A 17965-nucleotide genomic window follows, 5' to 3' on the forward strand; every position below is an offset into this window, starting at 1 on the left:
CAAAGTAAAAACACTCCTGAGCTCAAATTAACATACAGTCGTCTTATTATATATTATCTTTAGATCTTTGTGCGAAATCTGGCGATGTGGTCACAGTTTGCAGTTCTGAACGGACATGGCCTCGTCTGGCCAGCTGTACGAATCCACAGTGAAGTTGTCGTAATCCGTGCTGAAGATGAGCGAGCGGACAAACGCCTCTTTATCAGCGGGTTCCGGGTACAGTGTCGCCATCTTGTGTTCATACGCGTACTCCACGATCTGTTAAAGCCGAGGTAGAGAACACAACACATAAAGAACACACTGATTAGCATCGTCACACTGGACAGACAGACAGACATACGTTCACAAAGTTCACACAGCAACTCTACATCCTGAGGCTTTTCCTACGGTTAAGGGGTGTTGTTAAGCAGAATGAAATACATGATAAAAAACAGCAACATTTAATGAACACTAATTAATATTAAATGGTACAATTATTATTATTAATTATACCATTTTATTATTAATTATAACAGCAAAAAAACCTTCTTCCACCAGGGTTTACTAACAGCTATGGTTGCCAAGCAGCAAAGCTTGATTATTCCATGAAGAGCGCAGTTTGCATGAATGTATAAAGGACATGCATTAATTAGTTGTGTCCAGCTCCACCCTTTAGCTAGGTCTCCCCTGGTCACACAACACTACCAGCACTAGGAGGGTGAAGTCTAGCACATGCTTCCTCCAGGTCATGGGAAGCACCCCAGCATCTTTTTGAACACCTGCTAACGAACATCACCGGACAGGTCAACACGATCAACGCGGCCAATCAGCTAACAGACGCTTGCACTGGCTGGCATCACTCTGGGTGATGAAGGAAAGGGAGTAACACCCTACCCACCAAGAGAGATCAGGGCCAACTTACGGACGGCTGCGGCGTCACGGGGAGTGAATTCGCTTGTATTGTACCTGTGTATATTGACCACACAATGGCTTAGAACATGGGTCAGCTAGAGATCATGAACTCGACCCAACCTGACCTATACCACAAAATTTGAAACCCAAATCCGATGCAAACCCGCTTCACACACTACAGATGGACTATCACAGATATGGTTTTACAGCACTTTGCCTTGTTACCACTCCTGACGCCAGAATAAAATCGTGGGCGGGGCAAACACAAACCACACGGGGCGCCACACATTAAAAAGAGAGTCAACAGGAGAAGCCACGTTTACAGCCAGTCACCAAACATCTACCCAGTTAAGAATTAAGCTCCCAACACACGGCGAATCCCAGTGATGCAGCCAATACAGAGTGTCTGAACCGTGAACAACACACCTGTGACAAGTTTCACAAAGCAGAGAACGAATGGAGCAGATGTTCTAAATGTACTGACTAAAGAATCCAGAACTTACTGCACCTCTTTATTGAGGAGAAACACAGGAAGAAGCAACGTTAGAAAGAGTCCTGAACTCCACAATCAGCACACAAAGTACATCGCATTTCTACACTGAAGTGGTGACGGGACTCATCGTCTGTTTCTCGAGGTCTTGAGTAAATCGCGGTGATAATAACGTAAACGGTCAGGGTTAGAACATCCCTTCAACAGGCAGCGTGAACACTGAGTACGAGGCTTTCTGAAATTCTGTTAAAAGCTTATGGTCTCACCTTCATGGCTATTTTGAAGGACACATCCCGAATGCTGGTCAGAGGAGGATACACTCTGCCTTCAGCCAGGTCTTTGTCCGTCACCAGGTCAGCAATCATCTGAAAACGAAAACACAGCGATGTAAAAACACATACTAAAGAAAGAGGAACGAGACGTGGCTTTGTGTGACTCCTTTAAACCTCTCCTGTTTAAGAAGCACATATTTAACAGTAACACTGTCCAGCCTCCCTTTATACCTTTGGATTAAGATGTTTTGTTACTGTGACTTTAAGACTGATATTTGTAAACGAGCTCTGTTCTTCCCTGATAAAGCAGCCCAGCCCAAACACTCTTTAATGACCCCTGAAGTGTCTTTGTTCTGTAGTCCCCATCATATCAGGCCCATTGTCTCTATGTGAAAAATCACTGCTGTCATGTCCGGGAGCACCAAACCAAAACACCAGCAAGCTTTAAAGACTTCGGCAGTTTCAGGCTGCAGTTTGAGTGGCTGGTGTTGATTTATAATAGTGTTGAAGTTTAATAGCAGATTTACTTCCATACGATGTCATTTCAGTGTGCAGGGATGTTAGCGTGGTCGTAGCATGAAGCCTTATACGTATTTAGACCTCAGAGGCTCCAGTGACACTCGGGAAAATGTACACAGAAGAAAATCTACTGGCTTTGGGGAATTTTAAACCACCACGGGGCGTCAGGGGCAAGTTTCTGAAACAGCATTCACTTCAGTCATAGAGAAAACCAAAAAGACCCCAGTACAGGAAGAGCTCCTAATATGGGCATGACGCCCACTACAGAAGGATCCCTGACTTCAGAGGTCTATGGATCAGTGCGAATGGGCGGGGCTAAACTACACAAGACTGAACAGGCAGATATATGTGAATGTTTTGTTTTTTGTGGCATCAGAAAAACAGCGAATTCACTTCAGTCTGTTTTTACAGCTCAGTTTCCATCTTTTCTGAAACTTTCGCAGTGTTTTTAAACGAAATCCCACTGAAGTAGTTATTTCTCCCTCTTTTTGTTCTGCAGTCAAACCCTTCCTGCGTGTGATTGCTTTTTGGAGGCTTTATCCACCGTCAGGATTTCTCTGAAGCTTAAGTGCGCGTGGGCTTTCTGAGGAACACAATGGAATAATTTGATCCATCAAGGCGATTTTTGATGCTGTGGTGACAGACGTGCCTCCGCATCATAGAACATGTCAGGTTCTGAGAGGAAACTCAGAGCAGTTCATGACTGAGGCTCAGTATAATAGCCTCTACCGCTCAGCTCAGCCAAGCAGCTTCACGCTCGTTTCAGAGGTGATTCAGTTTCCCTGAGATGTAACAGACATCGCCGACGGTAACAAACGCGCCGTAATTTTACAGCAGTATTTCTCACTGGTAGCTCAGTAAAACAAGCAGAGAAACTCTGTAGAAAGTGCAGATTCAAAACTTTCCTTCCACACCACGTTCCTGTTTGTAAGCAGACGAGGAGACATTTTTTGTCCTGTTTGTGGAAAGAAAAAACATCATTTACATTTTTGGCACATTGTCAGAAACACTGACCGATGTAAATCAAACGTGAATGTGACTCATTATAGATCTATACCATTAATTATGTAATCACATGTAAACACTACAGTGAAGACTACAGTGTTAGAGTTAATCTGACTTTTTAATATACACTGTCGCTCAGTAGCTCATCTGAATTCCAGGCCATGGTGTGCTGATGATGTTCCTGCAGTGTCAAGCTGACCCTGAACCTGGTCAAGGCCCAATTGTCCCCAATTGCCATCACACTGGTTTGCATGGGGCAAAGCTGTTCCTCCATTGTCAGTGGGCCTCAGTACAATTGAACACAATGACGGAGGCCAGAGCTGGAGTTTCGGGGGTCCAGCTTGGCCTCATTTCGAAAGTGCTTAAAGCGATAGTTTAGTGAAAAAATCAATTTTACACAATTTGTCTTTTAGCTCAAATGTAGTTGATCAACCAAGACATGCTTGGTGTCCAGAGTTTGTTTCTTAAGTTTTGCACTGCAGCTATGAGGCTAATGTAGCTAACAAACGGGAGCGTATCTGAACAATTTAGCATCATGCCTAAAACATCATAGACTTGCTTTTAAATGTGTTGAGTTATTAAGTAATCACAGAAAAGAGCTGCTTGTGTGGACGCTGTGTAATGCAGCTGAACAATTTGGGGAAATGATCAGGACGACGATAAATTAAGCTCCAGGTTTGTATCGTGAGTCTACAGAACATTAAACATCGGATGACACTGCAGTAGATCATATGTTTATTCAACCCCTTAAAATCTCAGGCTGATTAAATACTAAAGCTCCGTAACTCAGTAACGACAGGAACTTCAGTCCAAACTGGCCGAGCTATTCTTAGATTATAGAGGTGTGTAATAAAGCTTTGGGCTCTGGCTGTGTACGAAGTTAGAACAGCCAACAAACGTTTAAATAAGTCTACTTACAAGATAAATGACAACCATTTCACAATCCAGTTTTCATTGGTAGCTGGTTTCAGATGGTCTAAGCTGGTTTCTGATGGTTATTTTTACTGGTCTAAGATTTAAGGTAGCTGGACATCCATGTGGACAAGGAAACCAGACCTTACACTGAACAGTGGAAATGTAAAGTGCATGAGTCAAACTCAAACAACGGACCTATCAGGGAGCTGAGATTACAACTGAAACAGGTGAGTCTCTTAGCTGCGCTACTGTGTTGGGGAGCTCGGCTGTATCTGCTAACTTGTATCTGTAACTAGCTGAGTATTCCAACCAATCAATGACACAAAGCAATCAATAATCACTGACCTCCACCTTCCAGCACCCTGACAGTTTTTTCTTTGTTTTAACACCATTCTAACATTCACTGGAAGGGTTTTTCCCTCTATTTCTCCACTTCCTGGATGAGTTTATCCTCAAGCATTTAAAAGCGGATGTGTGCATCCCGTCAAGCAAAGTGATGCATCCTGTCAAAAATAAAATCAGGGCATCCATCAAAAATGTCATGCGGTATCGCACCGCATTACAATCTGCCGCTCACAGCTGCCACAGACAGCGTTGTGTTTATGATGAGAGATTTGTTGTGGTCACTCGCTCGTGTCGTTTGCTGTTGAGAAAAAGGTGTAATGCTGATCAGCTGATCAGTTTGATCACGCTGTGCTGGTCATGCTCATAAATGAGCTTAACAATCAAACTCAAACTAACATATCCCATGCTGCTCCACTGGCTGAGCTGTTTTTCAGTCCAACATGCTCTGCCCTCACTATGGTAGACTGACACCTCAGCAGAGGGTTAACAGGCTAACAGGCCCCCCTGATAATAACCAGAGGCTTCAGCATCGACTCAGAGCCTCACCTCTACTGTGAACCCACCACATACAGAGTAAAGAACAGGCTACTTCAGTGTCTGTTAGAAGCTGCTATGGTGTAGAAAATGTGTTTACACACCGTGTAAATTCTCAAGGCAGAAGCTACTGCTAACATTATTAGCATGTGTGTTAGCACTGTCATATTTCTATCCACTCATTATTACTCAACAGTTCTGCTGAAGACCTTATAGGCTGGACTCTGTGTTTACCCACAGGGCAGCAATCAGCAAAGTCACTGTCTGAGCTTTGTTCATTTTAGTATTTTGCAGTGAAGTCATACAGTGTCTTCACACTGCTAACTGGTGGGGGATAAACTTCCAGAGAGAGAGGGAGAGAGAGAGAGAGACAGACAGATAGACACAGAGCGAGAGAGAGAGAGAGAGAGAGAGAGAGAGAGAGGGGGGGAGAGAGAGAGAGAGAGAGAGGGGGGGAGGGGGAGAGAGAGAGAGAGAGATAGACAGACAGAGAGAGAGAGACAGAGAGAGAGAGAGAGAGAGAGAGAGACAGAGAGAGAGAGAGAGAGAGATAGACAGACAGAGAGAGAGAGACAGAGAGAGAGAGAGAGGAGAGAGAGAGAGAGAGAGAGAGACAGAGAGAGAGAGAGAGAGAGAGATAGACAGACAGAGAGAGAGAGACAGACAGATAGAGAGAGGGAGAATGTGTATGTATTACCTTTGCAGTAGTGAGGAAAACGTCCTCGGTGATGTTTCTCATGGCGCAGGCTGTGACCCCCAGTCCCACTCCGGGGAAGACGTAGGCATTGTTGCCCTGACCAGGGTAAAATTTCCGTCCGTCCGCCAGGGTCACGGGGTCAAACGGACTACCACTGGCAAATATCCCCCTACCCTGTAACACACGATTGATTTATGTAATGCTTTATCAATATGACTGGGAGCGTCAGTACTACAGTACTACACTATACAAACCAGCAGCAGTCATAAGCACTGGTACCCAGTATTATCAGTCCAGTACCAGTGTAAAACGCTGGTGGACGAAAGAAATAATGCGATACTGTAACAAATCCAGCCTGAAAGAGTTCAGAGTAGCACAGAACATTAAGTGTGTAAGAAGAGAATTACACACTAGAATTAACACTCAGAGTTTACTGGTAACACTTTGTTTGGAGTTTGTTTGGAGCGGCCCTCTGTAAAGTATTAATAAACTCTAATAACCCTCACCCTGGCCCTAATCCTAAACCTCACCCTGGCCCTAATCCTAACCCTCACCCTGGCCCTAATCCTAACCTCACCCTGGCCCTAATCCTAACCCTCACCCTGGCCCTAATCCTAACCCTCACCCTGGCCCTAATCCTAAACCTCACCCTGGCCCTAATCCTAACCCTCACCCTGGCCCTAATCCTAATCCTCACCCTGGCCCTAATCCTAACCCTCACCCTGGCCCTAATCCTAATCCTCACCCTGGCCCTAATCCTAACCCTCACCCTGGCCCTAATCCTAATCCTCACCCTGGCCCTAATCCTAACCCTCACCCTGGCCCTAATCCTAATCCTCACCCTGGCCCTAATCCTAACCCTCACCCTGGCCCTAATCCTAATCCTCACCCTGGCCCTAATCCTAACCCTCATCTGTTTTAGACCTGTTACTGAGGGTCTGAAGTGTTGAGTTTCGTCCTGCAGGTTAGTGTAGTTTGTGTTTTAAACAGCTGTTCAAAAAAACAAAGTTTAAATGTACACAGTTTTCCACTGAACTGTAGCTGATAAGCCAACACACATCTGGAGTCCAAACTGCTTCTTTAGTTTAGAGCTGGAGCTATGAGACTAACATAAACACAAGAACCCAAATACTGTAATAATACATCCCCAAAAACGTCTCTGGACCAAATCAAACCACATCCAGGTCAACATTCAAATGATGACTGTGAGCAGCCATGACAGATTAACCAGGGGATTCACAGAGCAGGACCGACTCCAGATCAGCACCAGATCAGGTCTGTGAACACTGAGCCTGCTGTGTAAACTGGCTGCTCACAGGTTTGTTGGTTACATGTAGTGTAAGTTATGTAAGTCCTACGAAGTCCTAAACCACGACAGCAAGTCTGACCTTAATGAAGACCTGGATGTGGTTTGAGTGAGTTGAGAGAGTTTTGGTGATTTATTTTTACTGAAAGGATTTGGGCTGTTTGGGTGACTACTGAGTTATAGTGTTTGTTAGCAATGTTAGCCTCACGGCTAAAGTTTTAAGATCCAAACTTGTCTCAGCCAGTCGAGTACAGCTGGGCAAGTTTCACCAAAAACATCCCTTTAAGTGAAGAACTTCAATTAGAAATAAGCTTAGTAGTTTATATAGAGTATAGAAAATGGAGGTTTCAGAAGGAAAGTGGTATCGTATCTTCTCTAATCTCAGCATTGAGATCTCTAATCTCAGTACTGAGATCTCTAATCTCAGCATTGAGATCTCTAATCTCAGCACTGAGATCTCTAATCTCAGCATTGAGATCTCTAATCTCAGCACTGAGATCTCTAATCTCAGCACTGATATCTCTAATCTCAGCATTGAGATCTCTAATCTCAGCATTGAGATCTCTAATCTCAGCACTGATATCTCTAATCTCAGCATTGAGATCTCTAATCTCAGCATTGAGATCTCTAATCTCAGCACTGAGATCTCTAATCTCATCTTTGGCTTTTAGATCCTGTGTTTTTATAAAACACTGCCCTCAACCAGGGGGCTAAACTGACTCCTCCTGTTCGTTCATCCAGACTCACGTTACCTCAGTCAGTGTGTAGCACTGCTCTGCGGTGCACTCAGCCTTGCTGGTCGGGTTGCTGAGGGCAAAGATGATTGGCCGCTTGTTGAATTTGGCCATGTCTCTGATGATCCGCTCCGTGAAGGCACCTGCGATGGCTGCCACCCCTGAGACCCAGAACAGGAAATGAGGTCATTCACACCATTCCCTCCGTGATTTGTTTACAGAGCTGCGACTTTAGTTAAAATCTCATCACTCTTAATCTGACCTCATATGAGAAGATAAATGCTCCGTCTACTGGACATCAGGAGATCAACGATGAAAATAAGCCTGAGGTTCACTTATTATAATACATTATAACACACTTAATAACGCATCTTTTCTTTACATTTCCTTCCATACAGAAGCACTTTTAAAGCTGCCCTACGTCAGGTTTTTTCTTTTTTTGTTAAAATTGAAATAAGTATCATTACTGAGTGAGGAGAATAAAAACGAGTCGCCTATAAAGCCTGAAATAATCATTTAAAAGTCAGAGGCGTCGAGTTTTTCACTCCACGTCGTACGTCTTTATGTATTAACGTCACACACAGACTCTAAAAGGAGGTCCGGCTCGAAGTTTCGGCCTCAAATGATCGTAGAATCAACATCACACTGATGAAGATGTGATGACTCTTCTGCATGTTGTGAATTTTGAATTTGCACCTGATCTGATGACAGATGTTTCATTTGGAGGGAAGGACGTTGAATAAGAGCAGGACTCATGGCTGATACATTTCACTGCTGTTGTCTCATTATGTTAAGAGCAGGTCACGTACCGAGGTAAACGGAGTGCGATCAGCTCAGACTGTTAATTAACAGTGTCATTATTTAGTGAAAATATTTTAATTAAAAGGCGTCTGCGGCGCGAGTCTCACAGAACGCCGTGCTTTTATTACGACGCTCCTGTTTTCACTCAGGCAGGCAGTTCAGAGCGTCAGGGAAGCAGCACTGTGTTAGAGAAGAGACCAGAAAACAGTGAAATGAGCCATAAGAATGAATAAACGGCTCAGTGTGATTCCACCGTAGCAGCTCAGCGACAGAGACACACTCAGACAGCAGTGTGGACCTGCTGGTTGTGTGTTGTTTAGACGTTTTCTTACACAAATAACCACAGGTGCCAACTAAGGGTTATTGGTTCATTCTAGCATTGAATAACTGGCAACCCAAGGACTCACGGAGGGCACACAGAGTGAGAAGAGCAGCAGAAGAGCGGCTCGTTTGGCAAATACTGTCTTTACAAGGACAGTAAGTTTTCATTGTGATAGGAGTTTATAAACACTTATAAGATGCAGCGATTTTTCCATTAAATATAGTGTGTTTTTAAACTGGTCCAGACGTTTGGACACATTTTGGGTGAGTTTTAGATTCTGGTGGGTTTTAGAAAACTTTCGGCTGCCCGTTCTGTTTCACAGTAACGGGACTGCAACAGCATATTATTTTATTATTTTTATTATTTATTTTGTTATCATATTATTCATCATTATTGTTGTTTACTGAATGGATAAACAGTCACATTAGTCTAAAATCAATCCCTTAATAAAAAATATGATTCTCAACTAAAATGTAAACAAAATCTTGAAAGCGCGAGGTACACGTGTTTAACCCTCGCCTGTATTCTGACTTGTGATTGGACAATTGTTTCAAGCCCGGTGGCCAACTGGGAAACCTGTTTCAGGGAGGATTATTTAACTAGTATTTAACTAGTATTTATTTGTGTCAAGCTTCCTGTCTACGACACGTTTAGCGACACTCCTCGCTCACCGGCTCTGTTGAGTCAGTGAACTTCGGTAGGAGACCAGGACACCCACGTCTACTGTTCCCAATCACAGTCCACCCCATCCTGAACAGTCTGGGTTCACCTGTGTTATGCAGCCCAACTGCTCTGCTTCTTTCAGTCATTGCAGAGTTTTGTCCGTGTCTATCCGAGCACGCCGAGCGCTCTACCGTTATCTGGTATCTCTCTGTTCTGACCTGCTGTGTTTTCTCGACTTTCTCCTCGGCTTCTTCTCTTCTGGTTTTGTTTGCTGGTTTACGGATTGACTGTTTTGTCCTGTTCTTAACTTCTCTTTTGCGTCTCCCTGCACTGCGTACTCTCTCTCAGTTTTAACCTTGGCCTGTTTTTGCTCTAAGATTTTGGAAACCCGCTGTTACTAAAGTCAACGCCTTCATTTTTATCCGCGAGCGTCTGGCTGGTTTTCGGAGTGTTACAGTTTGATAACAGACATAAATGAGAAAATTTTCCTTTTTTTTAAAGTTTCTGTTTTATTATCATTAAACTCAGTAATAATTTTCTGGGTCTCAGTTTGGTCTCAGTTCTCTCCTCTGTTTTCAAAAAGTTTGAGACCCAAAGTCCTGATAACTGAATATGAACCCAGCAGTGACGGACTGCATGTGTGTATCTGAGTATTTCCTCATTACCGATGATGGCAGTGGGCTTCAGCTCCTGAACCACGTCCTCCAGCCTCTTCATCTGAGCGTGCTCATGGGCAAACCGCTCCTTCTCAGCGGTCAGGTGATCACGGCCCTAATTTTTTTTTCCAAATTCAGACAAAAGGCATCAACTTCACTGTTTTGTCTTGGAGACAAACTTTAACCCTAAACCTGCTGCCGTAATGACCGCATCGAGGCAGTGAGTGAAGTTACCTTGACGATCAGTCCTTTAGAATCGACCATCCAGATCTTCCTCATACACTCTGCATGCGGGACGCCCTCCTTCTCCATCGCCATGACGATCAGCTCGGCTATTCCCATAGCAGCCTGAGGACAAAATACATGCAGAGGCTTCCGTCAGAAATCTGAGGCTTTACATGGAAAAATCAAATAAAACGTGAAATAAATTAATAAATAAATAACTAAAGTCCTGGAATGACAAGTCGTGTTCAAGTGAGACGTACATGTACAGCTGTGGGCAAACATTAGAGAATCCCCGGTTAAATGTTTTGTGAATAAGTTAACACGCCCTCTACAGAGAACACACTTAACTGTGGCACTTACTTCCAAATCTAGAGCACAATTCATATTTATTTGCTGAGTTTAAATAGTTGTCACGCTACCCGGTTCCTCTACACTCTCCAACCAACCTGTAAACTCCAACTCCCATGATTCATTTGGTTCTGACATCATAGCCACAAGCCCAACGCCAACCAATCACAGCCAGTTACACAGATCCTCTTCCTCTGAGCTCTAACTGCTCTCAGCCCCTCTGTCTGTTCATATTTCTGCTCATGAAGTTTCGTCTTTGGACTGTTCTGCGTCTCGAGCGTTTTTCCTGTTTCTGCCTCTCGTCTTATTTCACTCTTCTCGTCCCTCGTTTGATCTTCTGGATTCTCCCTTGGTCTTTGGTTTTGTACTGTTTGTTCCTCTGACCTTTGACCCTCACATGTTTATTTACTCCGTTCTCTGGTTCCCTGTGTACCTGTTTATTTCCCTCACGGTTCTAAGCTGGCCTGGTTTGTTGGCTACTCCTTTAGTTTGTCCCTTTGTCAATCAAACCCACTTATTTTACTTCCCTGAGCATCTGGTTCGTCGGCATAACATGACAATATAAAAAAAAACAAAAACAAAAAAAAAAAACAGCTTTTGGCACATTTGATGTTTTTTTCCCAGTATGTTAAATTCATCAAATAAACAGTATTTGTGCCTCAAATTGAGCAGAAGTGTGTCTCTGTAGAGGATGTGCTCGGTTATCATCACAGAACTGGTCATTTGACCAGGGGTGCCCAGACTTTTGCATACAACCGAATACGCTTATAAATAGACTGTAGTTACGACATAAACATGAGGCTTTACGTCAAAAAGAGGAAAGATCTGCTAAAATAAACAGAGGAATGAATGAATAATATAAATGTATACACACTCTAGTGCACAGTCTCGATTACACGACTGTACATGTTTACGCATCACACACAGCTATGATGAGTGGTGTTTTCACTTTTTCATAAACCCAAGCTGTGTCTAAATGTGGGTGGGGCTGGTTGGCACACTTACACACACATACACTCACAGTATAGATTAGAGGTGTTTTTCATTTCTAAGTGGAAGAAAAGTGTTTATAAGAAATGTTTGATGACAAAGTGACGTTTTTACTACTAGAATAATTAAAACGTTACAGCATTTTAACACTGAGCCAAACATCAAACGTGTCAGCCACCCCGTCTGTTATGGATAAGTGCTCAGCATGAAGTGAATCAGGAATGATCTGCTTTTTTAAATGTCAAACACTTTGATATTCAGAGTCTGAGATCTGAAGTCTTCGTGTGCTGATAGCCGGTGATCGTCATGGCGCTGCAGATACACAACAAAGAAGGTCTTGACTGAGATCAAAAGGAGGAACAGGTGACGCAGAGATTAGGAGAAAGATGTGTGGAGTTTGAGCCGTAGCACTGACCGATCCACATGATTTATCAATAATACTGATAATAAATGATCATGGATTGTAATAATTATTTATAATAATTATTGACGAGACCATTTGTGGTCATTTCTCTGATCTGCGACCTTCAGTCTGTAATATAAAAGAGATAAAAGGCTGTATAAAAATGAAACACATCATTTAATATTATTATTGTTCACACTTCCTGCAGCCTCATGCTTTTTGTCACGTTTAAGCGCGAACACTGACAGTTAGACTGACAGGTGGTCTTAGTAAAGGCTGTAACTCACTCAGTCACTCGGTATTGTGTGTCAGTCAGAGCCGTAGCCGTTATGACTAAATCAAAAGTCAAAGAAAATTAAACATCTGTTTCAACTGGACATGATGATGATGGGTGACTCATTTAATGACTAAGTAAATATCCCACAAATGATCCTGACCTGCTGTTGCTTTTCGGTGACCATTTAAACTCATTAGGATGTGGAGGACAGCAAGTCTTTAAGGGGAGTTAAATTAAGACATTTAATTAATGCAGAATTTAAACAGTCCAGACGTAAATAGAGTCATTCAGAGCGGTTTGGTGTGAAACGCTCTGTTCTAGATAAACTTACCGAGTCAGAACTGTTCACAGTGGTGGTGATAGGAACCAGACGTCCACCTCTAAAAGCTCCCTCACAGAAAGTTCCTACATGAAATGGTTATGAATTCACTGCCTGATGTTTCCACTATTTTCCATCATCAACATTCCATATAAACTCAGAAGACTCGTGTAGGTTCACTGGTGGTTCTTGATAGTAAATAAAATGTGTATATGTGTGTTGTAGTCATGGCGACCCCTGGTTCCTATCAGCACCACTGTAAAGACATCTGAACCATTTCACATTTCACAGAGACAAACAGAGAAATTCTAAACCTCCACTCCACACAGTTGTGCCAATAAGTAGGAGGACACGTTTAATTATGATTTAAATTTGATGTCAGATTAATTATTAGTGTGTTCAGTTTTATTCCACAGAAAACATCCTTTTCATTTGTCCTGTTGTTGTACTTTGACATCAAAGCAAACAGAAGAAAATCGTGAATGCAGACTCAAATACAGAATGTAAATGAAATGTAAATGTAATTAGTTACATGACTACGTAATTAATTAAGATACAATGCTGTAACATTTGTGTAATATAATAAAATGAATGTAAAACCTCCTAGTGATTAAAATCAGTGCTGTTAGAGCTCCTAATGCTCTGTTACTCACTGGGGGACAATTTAATGCTTTCAAGTCAAAGTGGTGACAGTCACAGAGATTTTAGACCAAAGCGTGTGTGAGTGTGAGACTCAAACCACAGCCGAAAGTACACCAACCCACAAATATCACAGCTAAAAATCAACCAATAGAAAAACTTTCACCAACTATAAGTGGGCAGAACTGATGGAGGACCAAGGCAGAATGTAGTCATTTGCAACACAGTTTGATGGTCAGAGAATCTTCACTGTATGACCTGCTGTGCAGCACACGGCAACATAACTGACATCACTGAGGGTTTGGCTGAGACTGTATTTACATCAGCCTGTACTGTGTAACATGCAGTAAACGTACAAGGCTTCCCAGCAGCCTTCACTGCGAGGGGTTTGACAAACGGGGACATTAAGCCAGTGTCTGTACAGCGTCCAGAGAAAGATCAAAAAAACACTCATTTCTGTTTCGTATGGTGGACCGAGCGAACGACAGCTCTCACACTTATCCTGACTCTGGTCAACAGCCTCTCAGTGACCACGATACGCCTGTTATTCTGTACATGAACAGACTTTGCATTTGTTTTCAAGTCTTTTTAAAATTCATTCTTCAGTTAAGTAATGAAAAGGTGTTCATAATCATAAACAGCCATTTGCTGATCCTAAATTTAGCTGCAGCACTCAGAGTGTCTTCTTGGTATGAAGAGCGTAAATATTGATTTGACAGTTTTATTTTCCAAACTGTTGTTAAAAGCACATTAAAACTCTTTTGGTCCAAAGTGGTTGAAGCAGCTGAAAGGTCTCAGTGCTGATGAGCGCCGACTTTCACAAGAGGATAAAATCATGTTTTTGTCATTTTTCCAAAGTTAGCACTGCCTCTAAAATGTGTACATGTGGCCTTAAAAACACACAGTTCGACTTTAGTTTCTACTCACAAAATAACACTTTAACACTAAAAGACCTAAGAAAAACAAACGCTCACCTCCCCCGCGCCCTGGAACACGATGGTTTGATCCGACATCTTGTTCTTGGTGATGCGAAGGGCAGCCAGCAGGCCGGCCACAGCCACCGCCGCTGTACCTGCGGGGGGGCAGCGACAGAACAGGGGAGTGATTACAAGTGTAAAAGGGGTTCGGCTGGTCAAGAGTAACATCAGCACTAGTGGCCAATTAGCATAAATCCTACCTGGTGTTTCTCCATAGACCTTCATTCAAAATGATCTTTTCTGTCTGTTTTTCTTTATTTATTTTTGCTCAATTTGGAGACCAGAGATTTTGGTCAATTCACACCAGCTAACTAGATCACAAAATGCTTCCAGTGCTGGGAGGATGAAGACTAGCATGTGTTTCCTCCCAGTCATACGAAGCTCCCACCACATCTTGGTCAGTGGAACAGAAGAACACTGACCGCCAATGCAGATACATCAGCTAACGGGTGGCTGTGTTGGACAGCACTGCGCTGAGTGATGGGTGGAGGAATAGAGCCATTATGTTTTCTAGGACTTCTGGCCACGGATGGATGTGAAATCTCCAGGGATCAAGCGCACGATCTCCGAAATACAGGCCAACACAAAATTAGCTTCTTTTTCTAACAAAACAGTTTTACCGATCATTTAATTCTCGCTTTTTTGTTTTATTACGTTCATTTTTAACAGTCATTTTTTCCTTGTCTCTTTGTTTTTACACCATTGCTCATTGCATAAAACCCAACCTGGCTGCTGTCATGATGGAGCCATCACCCAATTAGAGTTGTTAACATGTCGACTGTCTGCTCTTCTGGCGTGGCAATGCAAGATTTATGACTCATGTCAAATTTTGGTGCTGGAAAGCCCCCCTGAAGTAAAGATGGTCCAGGGCACGTGCCTCAGGGGTGCATGGGCCACTGAGCAAACCCCTTTAAAATGAACAGAGCTTATGCTAATACTGACGGCTCTCTTCAGTTCCTACACCACCGCCGTGGTTTGGGTGGAGAGACGTGTATAATTGGATTGATAGACATGAAAATGAATTTACTGTAATTACATGAGGGTTTAGGGGAAAATACAGGAGAGAGAATCTGAATGAAAAATTAATTTCAGGCAAACTTTTCGAATTACTGTCTTGATTTAATACCGCATAAGGTGATTAAATGTAATTTAAATGCCACTGTGGTTCATAGATGTGTCAGATATGAAACCACATGACATTTTAATGTTTCATGCACAACAGAATACGGAAAAGTGGGCAGGAGAGGAGGAAGAGGACAGGAATGTGTCTTATATTTTAATATGTGTTTTTATGTAATATGATATTCTAACACTGTGACTTACTGCTATTAATATTGCTATTGCTGTTTATGGCTTGATTTAGCAAATCATCTCCTAAAGAAACACCTGATGTTGATCAGTCTGATAACGCAAAGTCTTATGATTTGTGAGCTCATTTGCATATTCATGCAGAAATATGAATATTGCAGAGGCCAATATGAGGATGTAATTTCTGCAGGTCCACATTTGGAGCCAATACCTTGAATGTCATCGTTGAAGGTGAGATATTTATTGCGGTATTTGTTCAGCAGACGGAAAGCGTTGATGTTGGCGAAATCCTCAAACTGGATCAGGCAGTTCAGGCCAAACCTGCACAGAAACAGGAGCTTCATTATTAAAGTGAACTCAGACTTTATTAGGGCTCTCAGTAGGAATTAGATTAGAAATAAAGCAGTGATGATTCTGAACAACAACAAACCATAACGAATCCAAAATACACTGTGGGCCAGATTTACACTTGAAATGTAGGCGCAGTGCAAAATGTGCATTGAAGCACCTGCAGTGTGAATTTAACACGTCATTTATTAAAACTGTAGATGATCATCCAAACTGAGAGTAGCCCCTCCCACTAACCGCTCACTCGTGAGGCGCAGCGTTTAAACGGCACAATGAAAGTTCAGTGATGAAGAGATTCATTAATTCATCAATGAAGTTTTTTCCACTAAACACTGTACAGGGTCTCAGCTACACCTCAGAGTTTGATCACATGGACTGCAGGTTTATAATCGCAGCCACATCACAGAATATTTTCTGCTGCATCTTCTCACATCTGAGTTTAAACAGTGTTATAGTTGATGATAAACATTATTTCAGCACGTGTTCGAGACTCGTGCCGTGGCCTGAGCACCGTCTGCCGTCAGTGTTAAAGGAAGACATGACTAAACACAACATTTACACCTGGTTTTAAAAGGTGGAGGAAAATCAACGCAAAACTGGCTGCACTAATTTCTCAAACGTTAGTAAATCAGGCACAACATGAGATCAGCTGCATCGTAATATCTCCACCCTCTGTTTTGTGCGTCCCTCTCTCAAATGCCTCATTCATGAAGAGAAGATGTGCATTTTGTGTGGTACCACACTCACGTGTGGGCTCAGGGACTAGAACACCTGACTGAGCAAGTTCAGAATTCAAACATCTGTGAAATGATTTCCATCCAGCTCTGTTTCTCACTGAGAGAGCAGCTGATCACTGCTCAAAGAAGATACAGATGCTATTTTATAATCATCTAATTAAGTCTGATCAATTAATTGTGACAGCGCTAGACTGGATCAGACTTTCCAACCTGTGTCTGTGGATGATAAAACCTCATCATGATTAAAAAGGAATCACACTGGATTAGACGTCCACTCTGCGTCTGCACACAATGGAACCTTATCATGATTAAAGCTGACCCAGGCTGGACGAGACGGTCCGGCTCATATCTGCATATTGAAACCTCAAAACTACAACAGAGGAACCGTCCCTCATACGGCACACGCCCACTGTGATGTCACAGTGCAGGAGTGATCACGTTATCTTACACTCAGGTCCCCAAATGTTAATTTGTACAGAACCTTTACAAATGATGTCCAACCCATACTGTAAAAAGGCTCTTCACACTACATTTCATTTACAAATATCCACTAAAAGATGCTTTAAGGACCCAAATGAGGTTCTTCTCTGGTATCACTCCAAAGAACTCTGTTTGGTCCTTTATTTTCGAGAGTTTATGTTGGTTCTGATTTACTGCTTTTAAACAGCAGGAGTGAATCAGCAGGTTGGGAACTCGATTGGAAGCAAGTGGTCTGGCAGCGTAAGAGTGGACACGAGTCGATCTTTAGGCCCTGATTGAGCTCCGGAGTGATGAGCTCCTGATTGAGCTCCTTCCAACTGATCTCCTGAGTGATGATCTCCCGACTGATCAGAGACCTCCCAATATTTTCAATATTCACTTTGCACGTGCAGTGAACTGCAGCGGTGGAGAAGCTGGTTGTTGAGCAAATAAGCCAGTGCCTTTATAATGTTTATAATGTTTGGAGCAGAACTTCATGGTACTTTCTTTACAATTTAACACCAGCTTGTCATTTTGTGGTGAAATGCTCCTCCAGCTATCGATTCGAAATACAACCCCACTTCCAAAAACGTTGAGGTGCTCGCCATTTAGTCACGCACCATCAAGGATGGAATAAAAACATATTAACTGTCTACTAATCAGCCATAAGTTGTCTTGGACATGACATTATTTTTACGTGTCTTTGTTTCAGGAAGGGCTTGTAAATGGTTCTTGAAACCAGGCAAGTGTGACTCCTCTGCCTGCAGTCAGTGCAAACTGGACGC

General features: G+C 42.7%; 1 protein-coding gene across 1 annotated transcript in view; it reads right to left on the reverse strand.

Annotated features, from left to right (window-relative positions):
• The window catches only part of me1 (malic enzyme 1, NADP(+)-dependent, cytosolic), a 125089-nt gene that overhangs the window by 69 nt on the left and 107055 nt on the right, over positions 1-17965 (reverse strand). Inside the window, exons 7-14 of the mRNA XM_036555791.1 lie at positions 15848-15957; positions 14326-14423; positions 10385-10498; positions 10160-10265; positions 7727-7869; positions 5669-5842; positions 1648-1746; positions 1-258 (exon numbers count right to left, since the gene is read on the reverse strand). The exon at positions 1-258 is cut by the window's left edge and continues 69 nt beyond it. Of these exons, the coding sequence (XP_036411684.1) occupies positions 91-258; positions 1648-1746; positions 5669-5842; positions 7727-7869; positions 10160-10265; positions 10385-10498; positions 14326-14423; positions 15848-15957 (1012 nt within the window). The 3' untranslated portion in view covers positions 1-90. The remainder of the gene's footprint in view (positions 259-1647; positions 1747-5668; positions 5843-7726; positions 7870-10159; positions 10266-10384; positions 10499-14325; positions 14424-15847; positions 15958-17965) is intronic.

Source organism: Colossoma macropomum, unplaced genomic scaffold (assembly GCF_904425465.1).
Source record: "Colossoma macropomum unplaced genomic scaffold, Colossoma_macropomum, whole genome shotgun sequence".
NCBI lineage: Eukaryota > Metazoa > Chordata > Actinopteri > Characiformes > Serrasalmidae > Colossoma > Colossoma macropomum.